The 18,217-nt window shown below is 54.9% G+C and overlaps 1 protein-coding gene across 1 annotated transcript; it reads left to right on the top strand.

The window, feature by feature from the left end:
• Window positions 1–12,139, top strand: LOC130029314 (keratin, type II cytoskeletal 72). Its single transcript, XM_056120255.1, has 9 exons — window positions 1–471; window positions 2,298–2,512; window positions 8,096–8,156; window positions 8,489–8,584; window positions 8,975–9,139; window positions 9,670–9,795; window positions 10,429–10,649; window positions 11,248–11,282; window positions 11,912–12,139. The coding sequence occupies exons 1-9, from the start codon at window positions 1–3 to the stop codon at window positions 12,109–12,111; spliced, it is 1,590 nt and encodes a 529-aa protein (XP_055976230.1). The 3' UTR covers window positions 12,112–12,139.
• The last annotated feature ends 6,078 nt before the right edge of the window (window positions 12,140–18,217 follow it).

Here is an 18,217-nt window from a genome sequence, read left to right as displayed (position 1 = left end):
ATGAGCCGCCAGTTGCACCACTACCCCGGCGGGGAGCGCCTGGGCTTCAGCGGCTGCTCCGCGGTGATCTCGGGCCGGGTCAGCAGCAGCTCGGCCTCCTTCCGCGCCGGCGTCAAGAGCACCGCGGCCTTCGGCAGCCGCAGCCTCTTCAGCGTGGGGGGCGTGGGGGGCGGCCGCCGGCTGGCCCTGAGCGCGGGCGCTGGCCGCGGCGCCGCCTACGCGCTGGGCCACTGCGCGGGCGCCGGCGGCGGGCGCGTGGCCGGCTTCGTGGGCACCGTGTTCGGCAGCGCCGGGCTGGGGCCCGCGTGCCCCTCCGTGTGCCCGCCCGGCGGCATCCCCCAGGTCACCGTCAACAAGAGCCTCCTGGCCCCCCTCAACATGGAGCTGGACCCCGAGATCCAGAAGGTGCGCGCCCAGGAGCGGGAGCAGATCAAGGCTCTGAACAACAAGTTCGCCTCCTTCATCGACAAGGTGGGTCCCGGGCGTCCCCCTTTCCGCGCAGAGGGGACCAGGCGGGGTGGTACTCGTGCCGCGGGGGCAGCTGTGTGGACCCCTGGGCTGCTGGGCGTCTCTGAGCCCCTTCCCCGTCCGTCAAGTGGGCAAGGAAGGGCTCGCCCTGAGAGCTGGACAGAGGTAGGTGTTTTAAAGTGCTTGGCACAAGAGCAGTCCCCCTGATGGGATCGTTTTGTTTGTTTGCTTGCTTCTTTTTTTTTTTTTGTTTGTTTGGGGCCACACTCAGTGATGTTCAGGGGTTACTCCTGGCTCTGCACTCAGGAATGACTCCCGGAGGTGCTGGGGGACCATATGGAATGCCGGGGATCGAACCCCGGGAACTTGCTGCTGTACTGTTGCTCCAGCTCCCTGATTGGAGTTTAATTTCTTCCACTGCACACTGAGATCCTTGCAAAGGAGCGCGTGGAAATCAGGGACAGGGCAGTGTGGAATCAGCTCTTTCATCAGACTCGGGGCTGGGGTCTCCGAGTAACCCAACTCCGAGAGTAACCTAGTGAGAGTTATAGAGCCTGATTCTTAGGAGAGGAAGAATGAACTGGAATGCGTTGGAGGATAGGGACCAGCATGGGGTTGCTCCTCAGGAGCGTATTTGAGGAGGACAGAGAAAAGGACCAGAGCCCTGAGCCATCGCCTGCAGGAGGAAGATTCGGAGGGAGAGCTTGGGGATCATGCCGGTGTGGGAACCACCCAGATGTTGGAGTTGGAGGTTGTGACCCCATAAACAGGAAGGAGATCAGAAGCGCACCTTTCTGGTCTCTGCCTGGCAGAGGGGCCAAGGGGCTGGATCCTGAGTGACAGGGAACACAGACCATATGCCTCCCTTGGTACCTGGTGGTTCTCATTTAGCAACCCACAGCCCACGACTCTGATCATTCTGCCGTGAAGATAAGGAATGGAGATGAGGGAGGTTGAGATATGGTGGTAGACAGACAGCACTGTGCTCGGGCAGGCAATGTGAGGGGTGGGATGGGGAGGGGCAGGGATGGTAGCACAATTCTGATCCCAGAAGAAAAGGATGCCTTCTCCCTCCCAATCTGGTCTTTCCCAATCTCTCTCTCTCTCTCTCTCTCTCTCTCTGTCATTCTCTTTCACTCTCACTCTCCTTTTCTCCCCCTTCCTCCCTGTTCACTTTTGATACTCAGGGTTTACTCCTGGAATTACTCTCGGTGGTGCTCAGGGGACCATCTAAGGTGCCAGGGATCGAACCTGGGTAGGTGGCATGCAAGGCAAGCACCCTACCTTACGCACCATCACTCTAGCCCTGGTCTTTCTCACAACTGTGAAAAGGAAAACACTGTCGAGTCGCCACAGAGTTTGCAGTGATCTAGTTCCTAAATGTGATGTCTTTGGTTGCTTAGCCAAAGGAAGCTTGTGAAGATGTATGTGATAGTCTGCTTTGGAAACTGAGGCACAGACGTGCATAGTAAAAGCATGTGAGAAAGTGTGCACTAAGCAGGGGTGTAACTCCAGGACCAATCTCCATCCCCATTCCTCCCCTGCCTCCCACTTCCTTCTCTCTAAAAACATCAACAGTTGTAGCAAAAGAAGTGCCCTTCATCCAGTGAGAGCTCATGGCACCGTCAGAGCTGCACCCCAACCCATCTCCCCCTCTTTTCTCTTGACCTGGACATATAGTTGAGTATGTATACATAGCTGAGTCCACCTGGGTCTTTCCTGTCCTGACCCTCTCCCAGGATGACCGCCTCTCAGCTCTGGGGTCCTCTCCCTACTCAGGAGAGGCGCCCGTGGAGAGATTCTGGGCTAGGGCCACCTTTGTCTTCCAGGTGCGCTTCCTGGAGCAGCAGAACCAGGTGCTGGAAACCAAGTGGAACCTTCTGCAACAGCTGGAACTCAACAACTGCAAGAAAAACCTGGAACCCTTTTTTGAGGGCTACATCAGCACCCTGCGGAAGCAGCTCGAGGCACTGTCGGGAGACAGGGTGAGGCTGGACTCGGAGCTGAGGAACATGCAGGATCTGGTGGAGGAGTCCAAGAAGAGGTGAGTGGTGGGGCCGAGAAGCCGCCCCTGAGATCACACCTCACCTGTGTTTGCTCTTGAGAATGTTCTAGTTCATTTGCCCACACAACTGCCATGAGCCTCTCATGAGGCTCAGGATAACGGAAGATCAACCCCAAAGGGTGCTCCAAGTGCTTCATCTTTCACCCTGGAAATGAAGGAACAGAGAGAGGCAGGGTACGGGATGGGGAGACTCTCCTTGAAGCCCCATAGATAAACACAAAGAATCTGATGGCTCCTGAGTGAGATTTTCTATTTGAGAGCAAGAAAGCCTGCACACTTCCTCCCACAACAGATCTTGAAGCTAAGCTGAAATCCGTTTTCAAGCCCTCTATCCTGTCGAGGCATTTCCCTGCTGCTGCTGGATCCCCTTGATAGAGAGTCCTGGAGATTAGGCTTGGGACCAACCATCCTTTCTCTCGTGGGTAGAGCCAGCAAGGAGGGAAGAGAACGTTTAAACTAGTGAGCTGCTGTGTTTTGGAAGCTTGTTTCCAGGTGCCAGGAACTCCAAGGAATCCTAGGGAGAAAGCCTTGATGGAGCAGTAGAGATGGTCAGGGTGAGCGATTTCTCTTGCACCATGTTCAGTCTCTCTGTGTGTCCCACTCTTAACATCCCCTGCTCCCAGGGTCTGGACCACGTCCCTCTGAAAGCACATGACTCTGGTGCCAGGATTCTGTTTCTCTCAGAGATTGCCCAGTGCATGGGAATGAATATTCAACATGGATTAAAATGGGGGATAACTAAATAAATAGCAGATGGAATCCAGTAGAAATTTGAGCAGGACCCTGGTAATAAAGAAGTGGCCACAGGTCATCTTCTAGAAGGTGATCTAGAATCTCCACTTGCTAGTCCAACAGGTCCCGAGCCTCTGTGAACTTTAGCTTTAATATTTATGCAAATCAAACACAAATTTAATAATTATGCCAGGTACTGGTCCCTCCCGGGCTGCTTTGAGCAGCTGTTGAGAGGGTAATGCTAGCCAGGAATGTCTCACAACTCTTCTGAGTGCAGAAATGCTGCAGGTGGAAGATGCCACATCCCTCCTGTCAAGGGTCTGGGATCTGGGTTCCATCTTCACTGTTTTCTGTCTGGATGACTCATTTGCCATACTGGGAGAGAGTCACAGTCAATCTACCTCTTCGTTGCCTTGGGGAATAGATGAAATCGTGTGTGTGAAGAGTTTCATGCAGTGTTTAGCATGTAGTAAGAGAAGAAATACTGACTGAATTATTAATTGGAAATTAATTTCATCATTAATCTCTCCCACGGCAGTTATTTGTCCTTCTCTTTTCTATAGCCTAAGATATTCTAATTTCAGCACTCTTTTTTGTTTGTTTGTTTGTTTTTTGGGGGGGCTACACCTGGTGATGCTCAGAGGTTACTCCTGGCTCTGTGCTAAAGAATCACTCCTTGCGGGGCACATGAGTTGAACATGGGTCAACTGCATGCAAGGCAAGCACCCTACCTACCATACCATCTCTCCAGCCCCATAATCCCAGCATTCTTGTGCTTGAATGTCCAGGACTTTCTAGGAAAGTAAAGGTTCTTTGGAATGGCTGTGGGACAGTAGCATGCTTTGTGGCTGTAATTGTCAAGATTTTTTTCTCACAGACAATCTAAAATAACTTTTTTGTTCTGTTTCTGGGCCACACCCAATGGTGCTCAGGTCTTCCTCCTGGCTCTGTGCTCGCAAAATAATTTGAAACAACCCACAAATTAAAAGAGATCTCAAATAGAAAGAATAACAGAGGGACTGGAGAGATAGCACAGTGGTTAAAGGGCTTGCCTTGCATGTGGACAACCATGGTGTGACCCCCAGTACCAGGTATGGTTCCCTGAGCACTGCCAGGAGTGATCCCTGAGCAGAGTCAGGAATAATCCCTGAGCACTGCTAGCACTGCCCACTAGCATCCCCCAACCCCACCATTTTATAAAAATGTACGATTATATAGGAAAATTTGTATGAAATTTAAGTAGTTACAAAGATAATAATTTCAAGTATATGATGTATCTTACCATTCAAACTTGTAACCGGGGGCCAGAGTGATAGTACAGCAGGTAGGGCGTTTGCCTTGCATGCAGCCAACCTGGGTTCAGTCCCCAGCATCTCATATTGTCCCCTGACCACCGCCAGAAGTGATTCCTGATTGTAGAGCCAGGAGTAGCCGCTGAGTATTGTTGGGTGTGACCCAAAAAGCAAAAAACAGAACAAACAACAACAACAACAAAAATAACAACTTGTAACAGGCATATCAAATTAAATTGTTTAGATATGCCAGCTTGAGTCCTATGTCACATGATGCATCTATCCAGTCTACGTATCCTAGCTGTTGATTAGCTGCCACCGTTTATCCTAAAAGGAAACAAATACATTCTGCTTTAAGGCTGTAAATTTGGTCTTGATCATTTCTTCACTGGAATCCTAATTTCCATGCTACTTTCTCCACTTAATTTTGTCCCAGTGTGATGTATCTAATGCCTATATTGGTACATGGATCCCCCTAATCTGTATAAAAGTGCAGAGTTCTAAATTTGAAAGTTTCAGGGAGTTTGCTTCTTGTGAGTCTAAGTCTTCCTTCCTTCCTTCCTTCCTTCCTTCCTTCCTTCCTTCCTTCCTTCCTTCCTTTTCCCTCCCTCCTTCCCTCCCTCCCTTCCTTCCTTCCCTCCCTCCCTCCCTTCCTCTCTCCTTCCTTCCTTCCTTCCTTCCTTCCTTCCTTCCTTCCGTTTTTTCTTCCTCCTTCCTTCCTTCCCTCCCTCCCTCCCTCCCTTTCTCCCTCCCTCCCTCCCTTTCTCCCTCCCTCCCTCCCTCCCTCCTCCCTCCCTCCCTCCCTCCCTCCCTCCCTCCCTTCCTTCCTTCCTTCCTTCCCTCCCTCCCTCCCTCCCTCCCTCCCTTCCTCTCTCCTTCCTTCCTCCTTCCTTCCTTCCTTCCTTCCTTCCTTCCTTCCTTCCTTCCTTCTGCTTTTTCTTTCTCCTTGCTTGCTTCCTTCCTTCCTTCCTTCCATTTTTTCTTTCTTCCTCCTTCCTTCCTTCCCTCCCTCCCTCCCTCCTTCCCTCCCTCCCTCCCTCCCTCCCTCCTTCCTTCCTTCCTTCCTTCCTTCCTTCCTTCCGTTTTTCTTTCCTTCCTTTTTTCTTCCTTTGTTCCTTCTTTTCTTTTCATTGTTTTGTTTGTTTGTTTTTGGGTCACCCCTGGCACTTCTCAGAGCTTACTCCTTGCACTATGCTCAAGGACCATGCCTAGCAGGACTCAGGATACCATAAGGATTCCGGGAATCAAAACTTGGGTCAAGGCAAGCACCCTACCTGCTATAATATTGTTATGGCCCCTGAGTCTAAGTTTTATAATGTTAGGTATTTGTTTTGAACTGTGTAAAATATGGGTTACCGTTTTGTCCAATCATTAAATGTGAAAATGTATTTAGAAATACCTTTCTTAATGAATTGGAGAGGCAGATCAGTTTTCCATGTCAGTAACTGAGTGTAGTCCTCTGTGTATTTCATGCTCATTAGAGCATGTGCAGAGATTTTACTGAGAGGAGTTTTGCGAGGGCAGTATCACTCAGTTCTTTGGGTTCTGTCCAGATTTTATGCATTTTCTTCCTTTCATAGACCTTTCCTCATGTTCTGTGTAATTCACTTTTTAATCATGTGTTTCTCTCTGATCCATGAAGGAATTTTTTTCTTTGTTCACTGACTTATCCCAGATGCCTCTGAAGTACCCCGCATTTGACATTATTTCTTAGATGAAAGATTGCATGTCAGAGTCATAATTTATTGCTAAGGATCTAACAGATTTTGTGCTGACAACTCAGTTTCTATCTTTTTCTTTGTTGAAAGCAAAATTCAAAAGTTGTCGTGTGACTTGCAAAACCGGGATTTGTTTTCTAGTCAGTAAAATCATTTACCTTTCAGATTTGTGGGAAGTTTGCAAAATAGCTTTCCCCAGATGAATCAAATGACTGTTTAGACGCTGTTCTCTTGCTTCAGACATTGAGTTTAATTCAGTAGACTAGACAGCACTGGGAACGGGGCAACTTCTTAAAAATTATGGTCCCTCTCCCAACATTTTAATAAATGTACATAAATAAATGTTTTCACAATTTTAGAGCAGATTTATTTTATAGAAAATATTGACCATATATTTTCATTGGAAAAGTCAGCTTTCATTGTAAAATTAGAGAAATGAGATTTCATTGTTCAGAAAGCCTGACTTCATTTCTAAATTCAAATAAAAATCTCTGCATGTTCTCTAGGGATTACTATAAAATTTTACTCTGCAATTAATTAAGGAATTAAATCTTGGAGAGTACATTACTTGAATTATGCATTATAAGGTATCGTGATCACTCATTTATGAAGAGATAAATAGTGAAGTTGTATTTATTTAAAAAGCTATTTGTAACAAATGAATGTCGATTTTGATAATCATCATGATTAAGCTTTTCGTGTATTTGTTAGATAGAAAGATAAATGATTAAAAATTCACTGGTTTGTAATTTGCATCTTCGCTTTTATTTCTGTTCATTGGAAGGTAAGACTGAACATTTTACGTGAGGGAGATTGTTAGTAATAAAAGCTATAATATAATTTTAGATAAAAGATTTCAATTACCTTTGAATACATAGAATCTGAGATAATTTTTAAGACTGTTTTAAGTATTTTTTGTGCAGTTTAGGAGAAAAATCTGAAAGCTTTGGAAATATCTTCCAGTCTTATTTTAAATAACCCATTTCACTAACCCTTACTATTTCAGACACTCAACAGGGCCTGAGTTCTGTGTGTGTGTGTGTGTGTGTGTGTGTGTGTGTGTGTTTGTGCACTTGTGTGGAAAAGTCAGTGATGGATGAAAGAAAGAAAGAAAGAAAAAGCTCCCAAGAGTTGCTTGTGTTAAACTAAATGAAACGTAAAAAAGGCATTTTCTAGCATTACCTATGTGTTACCAATGGTCCTTTATACAAACATCCCTAAATCAGCTCTTTGGCATAGGAAGGGATGGAATAATGCAGCCTTAAAACATTTACTATCTTCATTTGTGCAAACTCTGTGGTAACACCTCAGCCCTGCCTCTAACACACACACACACACACACACACACACACACACACACACACACACACCCTCTTTCCGAGGCCTTGTACTTCACCTGGATCCAAAATTTGTATAAGAAGTAGGGTGCAATGTTAACAGTCTGCAGGCAGGAATGGATTTTGTTCAGTGCATAGGAAGTGTTTGTACCCTAGACAAATGCCCCTCACCAGTGTCCCAGGTGGTAGAGGCTCTGTGCTGTGATGGAGGAGGTGATGGCAAAGGGGTGGCCCAGGGACTCTCTGCTCCAAGGGCATGTTCAGATGGGTGCAGGAGGCAGCACATGCTGTGAGCAGCCATGTGTCTATTCCATGTGTCCTGCTATGATCTGTCAGGAGGGCTGTGTGTGCCCACGGGGTGCCGGCCCCAGCTATAGGCCCCTGTCAGGCAGCTCTTGGCATGGGAAGTGACCAAAAACTACCCAGGGAGCATTGGCAGAACAGAACCAGCCCCATGGACATGCTGTCCCGTCTCTCCCACAGGTACGAGGTGGAGATCAACAGACGTACAGCTGCTGAGAATGAGTTTGTGGTGCTCAAGAAGGTGAGGGGGGCTGGAGGAAGGTGGTGGGTTCCGGGACACCCGCTCTGTGATGTCTGGGGGTTGGGAGTCCCCCATGGGTCACTCAGACACCTGAGAGTTGAAGATCCCAGTGCTCGTCTTTCAGTCCAACCTGGGACATGTGCTGCTCCCTGGCCGGCCAGCGTCACTTCTGCGCCCCCGAAGTAGCCCTCACGTGAATGCTGACTTGATCTGCTCTCGGACTGGAGCCCTCCTGTGGGACATGGGACCACAGTGGGGACTGCTGTGCGTCTGCTGTGCAATGAGGGAGTGTGGAGACAGGGCAGCTGTCCCTCTTCTTTCTGTGTCCCCAGGACGTGGACGCGGCCTACATGAACAAGGTGGAGCTCCAGGCCAAGGTGGACTCCTTGGCGGACGAGATCAAGTTCTCCAAGTACCTCTATGACGAGGTGAGAAGCTCGCGGCTGTCTCGGGAGCATGGTCGGCAACGCCTGTGGGACTCTCAGCCCAAGGAGGGCAATGGTTTGGGCCGAGGGGGTCCAGAGCTGGATGCCCCTCAGCACAGTAGGAAGCTGGTCGCTGGCCCACAGTGTGCTAGCAGTCAAGGGGCTGTGAGGAGGACGTGGGAGCAAGAGAAGAAGCCTGTCCAGAAGGGGAACCGCAGGCGATGAGCCGTGGGTGCACGGGAGAAGATAGGACCGGTCACTGCTGCTGCAGGCAGCCTGGGACCCCCATGGCAGGGCAGAAGTAGGAGAGCTGGAGACCTGTTGGTGGGACCAGGAGAAAAGGAGTCTGCATGGACCCCTTCTCACTGGCTCCGCTCCCCAAAATGTCCCCAGGAGATCGCTCAGCTCCAGTCCCACATCAGCGACACGTCTGTGGTCCTGTCCATGGACAACAACCGGGACCTGGACCTGGACAGCATCATCGCTGAGGTGCGCGCCCAGTACGAGGACATCGCCCTGAAGAGCAAGGCCGAGGCCGAGGCACTGTACCAGACCAAGGTGGGCAGGGAACACGGGTGCCGAGACCTGACCACCCCCTCTTCCCCAAGCATGCCTTGTGGAACTGCCTCTGGGGGTCCAGGACTGGCCACCATCATTTGAACCATGTGAGGGGCTTCCATGGGGCCCTGTCCCCCCTGTCCCCTGCCAGGGCTCTGTAGCAAGGCCTCACCCATAACCCCAATCATGACCCCACAACATACACACACACACACACACACATACACACATACACACACACAAATTTTTCTGGGTAATCCTGGTTTTTAGTCTTGTCTCCAATTTTGTCACAGTGAAAACAGACACTCAGACTCTCCTGGGGTCTCACTCTAGACAACAGGGTCCTGTGAAACTGGTGAGGTGTGGGGGCTCTGTAGAAGGAAAACATTCTCCTCGCTAGCTCTGGGTTCTGCCTGTGCCTCTCAAACACTGAGAACCAGGAGGAGGCCCAGGGCCCTCTTACCATTCCTGGGACACCCCACAGGGCCCCGCTCAGGTTCTGTGCTCCCTACCCTCCTTGTCACCCACAGATCCAGGAGCTGCAGCTCACAGCCGGCCGGCATGGTGACGACCTCAAGCTCACCCGGGCTGAGATCTCTGAGATCAACCGGCTGATCCAGCGGATCCGTTCCGAGATAGGGAATGTGAAGAAGCAGGTGGGTTCGATCGAGGAAGGGAACCTCGTGGTCTCCATGGAGACAGCCAGCCATCGCGCCCCCACCAAATCCAACCCTGCTGAGGGAGGAGGGTGGTGCCAGCCAGACAGTGGTCCGTCTTGCCTGGGAGCAGCGGTTCCTGTTGAATTGGAGCCAACTTATCTCCAAACCTAAGGGACACACCAGGAACAGGCACCAGATACCTAGAGCCCCTGGACCTTAGCCTGGACACACGCTGAGGGAAGGGGCTCAGGAAAGCCGCGTGGCTGTGCCCGGTGCCCACTGAGGGCCCTCCTGCATGGGTCTGCTTCCATCTGCCAGAGTGAGCTGGGTCTCTGCAGCTCTAGAGCCAGACACTCATGGGGCAGGAGTTTCGTTAACAGCTACTAGTTCCCATTTAAAAAAATATTGTACAGGATTACACAAAATAAAGGCTTTCTCAGGGTTGGCAATAAACTTTTAGAGGTGACGACAGTGGGCCCACGTGTCCTTCCCCTTGACTGCCCCCCCCTTGCTGGGGTGATCCAGCACAGGAGTCAGGGGGGACAGTCACCGCTGGCAGTGCTGCAGGGGCAGATGCCCTGAGCAGATTCCAGGACTGGCTCAGGGTGAGGAATCCTTTCCCGCCTTCAGTGCTCCAACCTGGAGACGGCCATTGCCGACGCGGAGCAGCGCGGTGACTGTGCCCTCAAGGACGCCCGGGCCAAGCTGGACGAGCTGGAGGGCGCCCTGCAGCAGGCCAAGGAGGAGCTGGCCCGGATGCTGCGCGAGTACCAGGAGCTGATGAGCACCAAGCTGGCCCTGGACATGGAGATCGCCACCTACCGCAAGCTGCTGGAGGGCGAGGAGTGCCGGTGAGGGGCGCAGGCATCTGTCTGCGTTTGTCCCCAAGACAGATGATTTGTCTCTGCTGGGGTCCTTCTGAGAGAGTAGTTCTGGCGGGGTGCAGGAGCAAAGGCCCAACTTAGAGGAGAGGGAGTAATGGAGGGTGAGTGTCTTAGAGCTGGAGGAGAGGAAGCCAGGCAACGGATGTGCTGAGAAACAGCAGTGCCAGGGGTGGTGGCACCTTAGGTTGGGGTGGGGTGGGGGGCATGAGTGACCGCCAGGAGTCATCTGAGTTCAGGTGAGGTTCCGAGCCAGGGAGGAAGTGAGCTCATGCTTTTAATGCCCACAGACAAGGGCATAACTTGGGGCAGCGAAGGCCATTATCCCACACACCAGACAACACCCACCCCACTTTGATGGGAACTGAGTCTTTGAAGCAGATCGCTCACCCCTGGCTTTGGAGAGTGCCTGCTTGGGCTGATGGGGGTTGGGAGTGGGGAGCCAGGACAGGGTTGAAGGGGGCGCGTCTCTGGAGAAGAAGCTGGGACACGGGGAGAGAAGAGGGTTGGACACCCCCGTGAGGAGTAGTGGCTTACGGAGGGCTCATCCGCTGTCTCCCCCTTGCAGGATGTCTGGTGAATACCCCAACTCCGTGAGCATCTGTGAGTATCTGCAGCCCTTGGCTGCCTCCCAGACATCTCAGACCCTCTGACCCCAGGACTCTGAGAAGTCAGAATCCTGGAATAATCCTAGAGTGCATTCAGGGGAGGCTCAGGGACACCAAGAGGAGACTGGCTTCGGTCACCAAGGGGTTGAGAGAGGAATATGTCCCGGACCAACGGGAAGGGCAGGCGAGAGCCCAGGAAGGGTGAAGGGCTCAGGTTGATATGCTGTAACAACTGAGATCAATTTCTCTATTTCTGTAAAGACGGGACCAAAATCAGGGCCCTAGAATGCAGGGGTTGGGGGGGGGGGTGTAAGGTAAGGACTGAAAAGGCTGAAAAGCCCTCTTCTCTGATGTGAATACTCGTGATGGGTGCAGGGAAGTGCTACCCTGGAGGAGGTGAAGGTTATCACCAACTTGCTACGGCTTGTGGGCTAGATCGATGTAAAGCACAGGGCCCTGGGCCAGCACTTGAGAGATGCTCAGAGCAGGCACCAAGCCCCTTGTAAGGGGAAACTGCAGAGCAGAGTCTATGCACCAGTGAGGTCCCGACGCGGGAGAGATTTGAGGAGGGGCCAGGAGCCCCCGGACGGGCTGACGGGGCTGGGCCTCCTGTCTCTACCGCAGCCGTCATCAGCAACACCAACGCCGGGCCGGCAGGGGCTGGCTTCAGCGTGGGCTTCGGCGCCTCCAGCACCTACAGCTACAAACCGGCAGCAGCAGTGGCGGAAGTGAAGACCAAAGGCAGCTGTGGCAGCAGCGAGTTCAAGGACCCGCTGGCCAAGACCTCGGGCCCCAGCTGCGCGACCAAGAAGGCCTCCAGATGAGCGGTGGGCGCGGGACGGCTCTGCAAGCGGGCAGAGAGCTGCGGAGCCCCCACCCCCACGCCCCCCGGACCCTTCCCCAGTGCCCCCGGCTGTTGGTGACCCCGCTGTCGCTGTCTGCGGGCCGGTGCTCCGAGACCAACCCTGCCCTGAGCCCTGGCGCTGACCTCCCTCTGGCCAGTGTTCATGGGCCCCCAGGGCCTGCAGTCGCACCCACGCACAGGACGCTCCTCCCTTCCCTTGCCCCTCAGGCAAGCCTCTGGTCCCTGCACCCCTCCTGGGTCTCCGTGGCTAAGGGCCTCTCTGTCTCTGTGTTGTCCGACCGGGGTCCTGCCCAGGTCTCTGCTTCCCCTGCAATAAATGATGGCTGCCACAAGGGTCTTCGTGTCTCCCTATGGACTGTGGTCCCCACCTTGGCCTTGACATCGCCTCCTCCACCTCCCCCGGGCTGGGCTGCCCTCCGGCCTCCCCCAGACCTGAGCCATTTGGTCCTGGCCAGGCAGGCTCGGGGGAGAAGTGACTCCCAGAAATCGCTGAGATACTGCCAGTGTGCCCAGGGCAGGCTCCTGCCCCTTGTGCCCTGGGCCCTGAAGCAGGGGTGAGGAGCAGAGTCCTGCCTGGTCCAGAGGCTTTGGAGCTCTGCCCGGCACCCCATTGTCTGCAGCTGGCTGTGCTGCTCCCCCCCCTCGTATCCCTCGTAGCCCCTCATGCTCCTGCAGGTCAGCAGGCCCTGCCCGCCACCCTCTACTTCTCTGGCGGGTTCCCTTCCCCCTCCAGCTGGGATGTGGGCCTGGTTTTACTATGGTCCCTGTGTGTTCAGATGGCGGCACTCTGAGCAAGACCTCTGTCCAGGCATCCTGTTCAGGATCCCAGGGGGGGGGGGGGGTAAAAGGATGTGGACCCTCACTGGGCCGACTGTGCGGGGGCTGGGATAGGATTCTAAAGAAACAAGGAACGCACACTGGACCAGTGCCGTCAGGTCCTCAGTGCAGGTAGGAGTTGCTCAGGGGAGGAAGCGTGTGTGTGTGTGTGTGTGTGTGTGTGTGTGTGTGTGTGTGTGCGCGCAAGCCCAGCAAGGCACTGTGGGCCGAGTCCTCAGGGACAAGAGGCTAAGTCTAACTCAAGGTGCCTCACTCCCTTCATCCCTGCATGCTGGTTTTCCTCTGAGCAGCCTCTGTCCCAGCACACCCAAAGATCTTTGCCAATTGGATTCCCTGGCCCCCTCTCCCCAGAGATGGACATGTGCTCTGTCACTGCATGGAGGCCCCTCATTGGGACAAGTGTGTGTGTGTGTGTGTGTGTGTGTGTATGTTTGTGTCTGTGTGAGTGCGTGTGTGTCCCTACTAAAATGCCACCTCGCAGGGGCATGCATCTTCCGGTCCTCCAGGGAGACAGATGCCATCAAACCATGACGCTCTCAGTGAGAAGGCACTAGCACTCCCGCCCACCCACCCCACTGGCCCCCATCTCATAGCCGGCAAGCAGGCTGGTGGCCCCCTCCGCAGGCCTGCATGCCACTGTCCTCGTCCCCAACCTCTATGACAGTCAAGGTCCTGTCTTCCTGGAACCATGGTAGCCTTGCTCTGTGTCCCTTCACGCTGCCCCACATCCTCTCTGGCTTCGGGTCCACCAGTCTGACTCAGAATGAGAACCCTGTAGCCATTTGATGCGGGACTGTTTGACTTAGCCCCAGCCAGCCTACACAGGGAGGAGAGCCTCATGAGCACATCCACGCACGCGCACTCACACACACACACACGCACGCACATGCACACACACACACACACTCATATGCGCACACACACACACACACACGCACGCACATGCACACACACACACACTCATATGTGCGCGCGCGCGCGCGCACACACACACACACACACACACACACACACACTTGTCCCAACGAGGGACATCACGCAGTGACACAGCACATGTCAAGCCACGTATGTCATATGCACTCACTTGTCTGAAGTTCAAATAACTTGTCCCCCTAGCTGTGACACTTGTGGACACATGTTGAATGGGATCCGCAGACCCCTGGAGGAAGTCACAACTGTGGGGCGGTGCAAGAGGCCGCAAGGTACAGCCCTGCAGGCCGATGTGACCCTTGTGACAAACAGTGGCTGCAAAGTGACCTCTCCCGGGGCTCTGCATGCCCTTTGAGCATTTGTGCGTGGACTCGCTTGATTCTCCCCACATCCACCGCGGAGGTGCCATCTAATAAGACACATTTCACAGGGAAGGATATTTGGGCTCGGGTGGGAGGGGGGGAGATAAAACAGCTCAGCCAAAAGAAGGGAGTCCAGGTGAGACTTTCAGGAAGCCCCGGGACATTCCTGTCACTCGGAGTAGCCCTGTAACATGCATTTCTGAAGTCTCCACCAGACGGAGGTTCAGGGAGCCGAGGAGTCACCCTTTTTAACTAGTTCCCCCAGTTGATCTTGGAGCACGTTAAAAGTGGAGCGTCTGTGATGAGGATGAAGAGTCAGAAATAAGAATACCTAAGATGAGGCCCACTCAGGAAGACGAGTGACAGGAGAGGGCAGCTGAGATTTCTCTCTCGGGCGTCAGCCCTCAGACATATCATCAGAAGTGTCACGAAGAAAGAATATTTGGAATATGAAAGTAACCAGAAAGAGCCCGTCCAGATGGCAGCAGAGTTGCCGTCTCCAAACCCAGCTCGGGAGACGATGATGATGACCCTGTGCTTCTGGGCCTCACGCTCGCTGCAGCCGGCCCGCAAGAGCAGAGCCCTGGCGGAAAGGGCTGGGCATGGGGCCAGGGCACTGGGTCCCTTCCCTGGACACCTTCCTCCCATGCCTTCTCTCTCTCCAGCTGCTGTGGGTGTCCCAGCATGAAGGGTTCCTGTATTCTGGGCGTCTGCTGCCCCCAACCAGCTGCCCCGGGTACTGCACCTCCCCTGGTGCAGGGCTGAGGGGTGCCGCCCTGAGCAGAGAGCAGGCAGGATGTGGGCTGCCCACTGGGGGAGATGCTGTGTCTGGCCCCGGCAAGCTCAGGCTGGCTCCCAAGCCCCCAGGCTCTGACTCCTGGCTCCCCGCCCCGTCCTCTCTCTGGAGTCGGGGGGTAGCTGGTGTCGCCCCTACCTGAACCTCTTTACTGCCTGTCAGGGAACTCAGCCCCTCCTTGGGCCCCTGGGATTCCTGGCCCCAGTCCTGAGCAGTGCACCCGCCCAGTCCCGCCCCCCTCCCTCCCCGCCTGAGGTGTGTCAGACCCCTGGGCTGACGGTGAGGGCGAGGGCTCTGAGCGTGCTCTCTCTCTCTCTCTCTCTCTCTCTGTCTCTGTTCTGTGGTTGTTTTGTTTTCCAGTGAGTGAGCCAGGCATGAGGCGTAGGCAAACAGTCAAAGGCCTGGCAGAGGAAGAGATTAGAGCTAAGTGGGCTATCTAGGAAGACTTTCTGGAGGAGGTGAAAGACACTTAGCTTTCAGAGCCAGGGAGTGTCTTAAAGACTCTCTGGGTCCTGTCTGGCAGATGCTCTGAGGTTCGAGCTGCTCTTTCTCCGCCAGCCACCCTCACTCTCTCAGCACCGCCCTCCAGCCCCGTCCCACCCATGGGTGATCAGTTCTGATAGCACCCAGTGCTTGTGACCCTGCCCCTTAACTTTCACATCTGGGCAAATACTTCCCAGACCCCCAGAGAAGATGAGGTGCCACGTTACAAACCACTTCCAGTACCCCCTCCTGGCCCATTCTTGGCCCTGGTGCTCCGGCCCCTCACTCCGGCGTCTCTGAGTCTCGTCCTGGGTCCCTGTTCTCACTTCCATCTAGTCCATGCCGGGCAGGCTCTGGGGAGACCGAGTCCTTGAGAGGCGGCCCCAGACCGAGGCTGCCCAGGTCCCAGCCCGCGAGCTGACCTGGGCTTGGGAGATCCAGGGAGCAGGGTCAGGGACGTGTGTAGGGGCTGTCACCTGGGACGGGGAAAGACTCTGCCGCCAGCCCAGGGCCAGGGCTTTCTTTTCACCGCCTAGGCAGGTCGGGGTCCCTGCGCCTTTGTTTCCTCCTTTGTAAAGTGGGAAAATAAGTGCCAGGCTCGTGGGAGGGAGACGAGTTCGGGCTTGCGGCAAAGCCTCCACCAAGAACCTTCCCGCATCTTCCGGAGGGAGGCGCACCAGCCGCGGCCAGCAGCTTGGCCCGGCACTCCACCCTCCCAGACCACAGGCGTTTCCAGAAGTTTCCCTTCCTGTCTGCGGGGGCCTCAGCCCCAGCCTGACTCTTGCGTGTGCTGTGCACGGTGCCTTGGCCCCCTTGAGAACACCCCCATGCACATCTCCTGGCCTCAGCGTGCAGCTCTCCCTGTGAACCTACTCATCTCAGGGGCCTGTGGCCACCGGCCACCCCGGGAGCCCACCCTCAGGGCCATCTATCTCTGCTCTGTGTGGGCCCACGGGTCCAGGACCAGGCTGGTCTCCTGGCCGTTCTCTACAGGGGTGCAGGCCAGAACTTTGCCACGGCCTGGGCTGTGCTCTAAGGTCAGTGAGACCTGACCCCCACCTCAGGGCCCAGCTCCGAGCACCCCTAAGCCCCAGGAACCCTTAGTCTATGGATGGCGTGTCTCCCACCAGCTGTGGGGGACCCCACAGAGCTCTGGGGAGCTTGCTCCTGGTGACCGGCAGCCAGTGTGCCCCTCCTCAAGGCTGGGCCCCAGAGAAATTTTCTTTTTTAATTTTATTCTCGTCCCTTGCCAACCCCCAGGGCCCTTGCCAACCATGTTCAGGAGGAGCCTGGAGCCCCTTCTAGTGCTTCCAGGGGACCTCGCCCCTGCCCCTACCTGCCCGGAAGGGGCGATGCCTTTCATGACACTATGGAGGTTCTGACGGCAACTGGGACCCCCCAAGTGGCTCCCTGCTCCCCTCCTCCCCTCCCACTCCCTCAGTGTCTTCTAGGACCTTCGGCCCCTCCCCTGCCTCTTCCCTAATGTTCCTTCTGGGTGTCTGACTTTCACCTCTTCCTACCTGTCTCCCCTCCCCAGGTCCCTGAGCAGTCCTGCCTTCCTGGGGACCCCACACCCTCATCCCCATCCTAATGCCTTTCTACAGGGCCCCTCAGGCTGAGTTAGGCGGTCGCCATGCGCACTCTGGGGCAGCTGCTCAGCCCACCTCCCTGTGGCTCCCTCCTGCTGCTGGGAGCTGAGAGCGCGTCATTAGTGATGACGACCAGGGGGTTAATTGCGGCGCTTGTTTGCTTTGGAAATGGGTGAAGGAAGAGGCGGATGGAGAAGCAAGCTGACAGTCACGATCAAACGATGAAGCAGTACTTGCCCTGTGCTCAGCCGTCCTTCAAAGAGAACCCGCAGTGGAAGGGTGGGGCGGGGGGGAACCAGAGTGGACCCCACAGGCCCAGAAGCGGGTGGAGGCTGGGGGTGGGGCTCGGAGGCAGGGGGATGAGTGAATCACGCAGGAATGGGGCCCTGGCGGTGTTTGGAGCTGAGCGGACGGACGGAGGCGAGCGTGTCCTCCTGGGCAAGATGGTGCTTGTCGGCGTTTGCCCCAGGGAGGGGCCCGGAACGGCTCAGGAGTGTGGGGGTGACAGTCAGTCACGGGGAGCTTTCAGGAAAGAAAACAGAAGGGAGAGGAGGGGGAGGAGGACGGGGAGTTAAAGGGAGCGGGAGCCCCACGGCAGGGCAGGGGCCTGTCCCGACTCCGAAGCCTTCAGGTGCAGAGCGGGAGCAGGAGGAAGGCGCGAGATGGGGCCCCTCCGGGCTGCTCAGAGCCGCAGTGCTCCCAGAAAGCATGCAGCAGCTGCTGAGGGCAGGGCAGTGTCCTGGGGAGGGGACTTGAGGGCTCTGCAGTGGGAACCGACTGCCCGGGACTCAGAGAGGAGAATCCAGGCATCCCTGGGGCTGTAAGGGCGCAGGGGCTGGGCTGGAGGGAGCCGGGGAGCTGGGCCCCCTCGGGGGGGGGGGGGGAAATTCCCACCTTCCATGTCTCTCCATGGGAAGCCTGACTGCTCACTGGGGAGCTGTACTGGGGACAAGTGGGGGCAGCAGGGACCAGCAGGGGCCACAGGGACCCCAGCACAGGGCTGCATCTACAGGGGTGAGTCTTTTCTAAGTGACCTGCAGGCACCCCTGAGCCCTGCCTCCGTTCGGC

Source organism: Sorex fumeus, unplaced genomic scaffold, assembly GCF_029834395.1.
Source record: "Sorex fumeus unplaced genomic scaffold, SorFum_2.1 ptg000042l, whole genome shotgun sequence".
In the NCBI taxonomy this organism is placed as follows: Eukaryota; Metazoa; Chordata; class Mammalia; order Eulipotyphla; family Soricidae; genus Sorex; species Sorex fumeus.
This window is presented reverse-complemented; position numbering and strand designations above follow the sequence as displayed.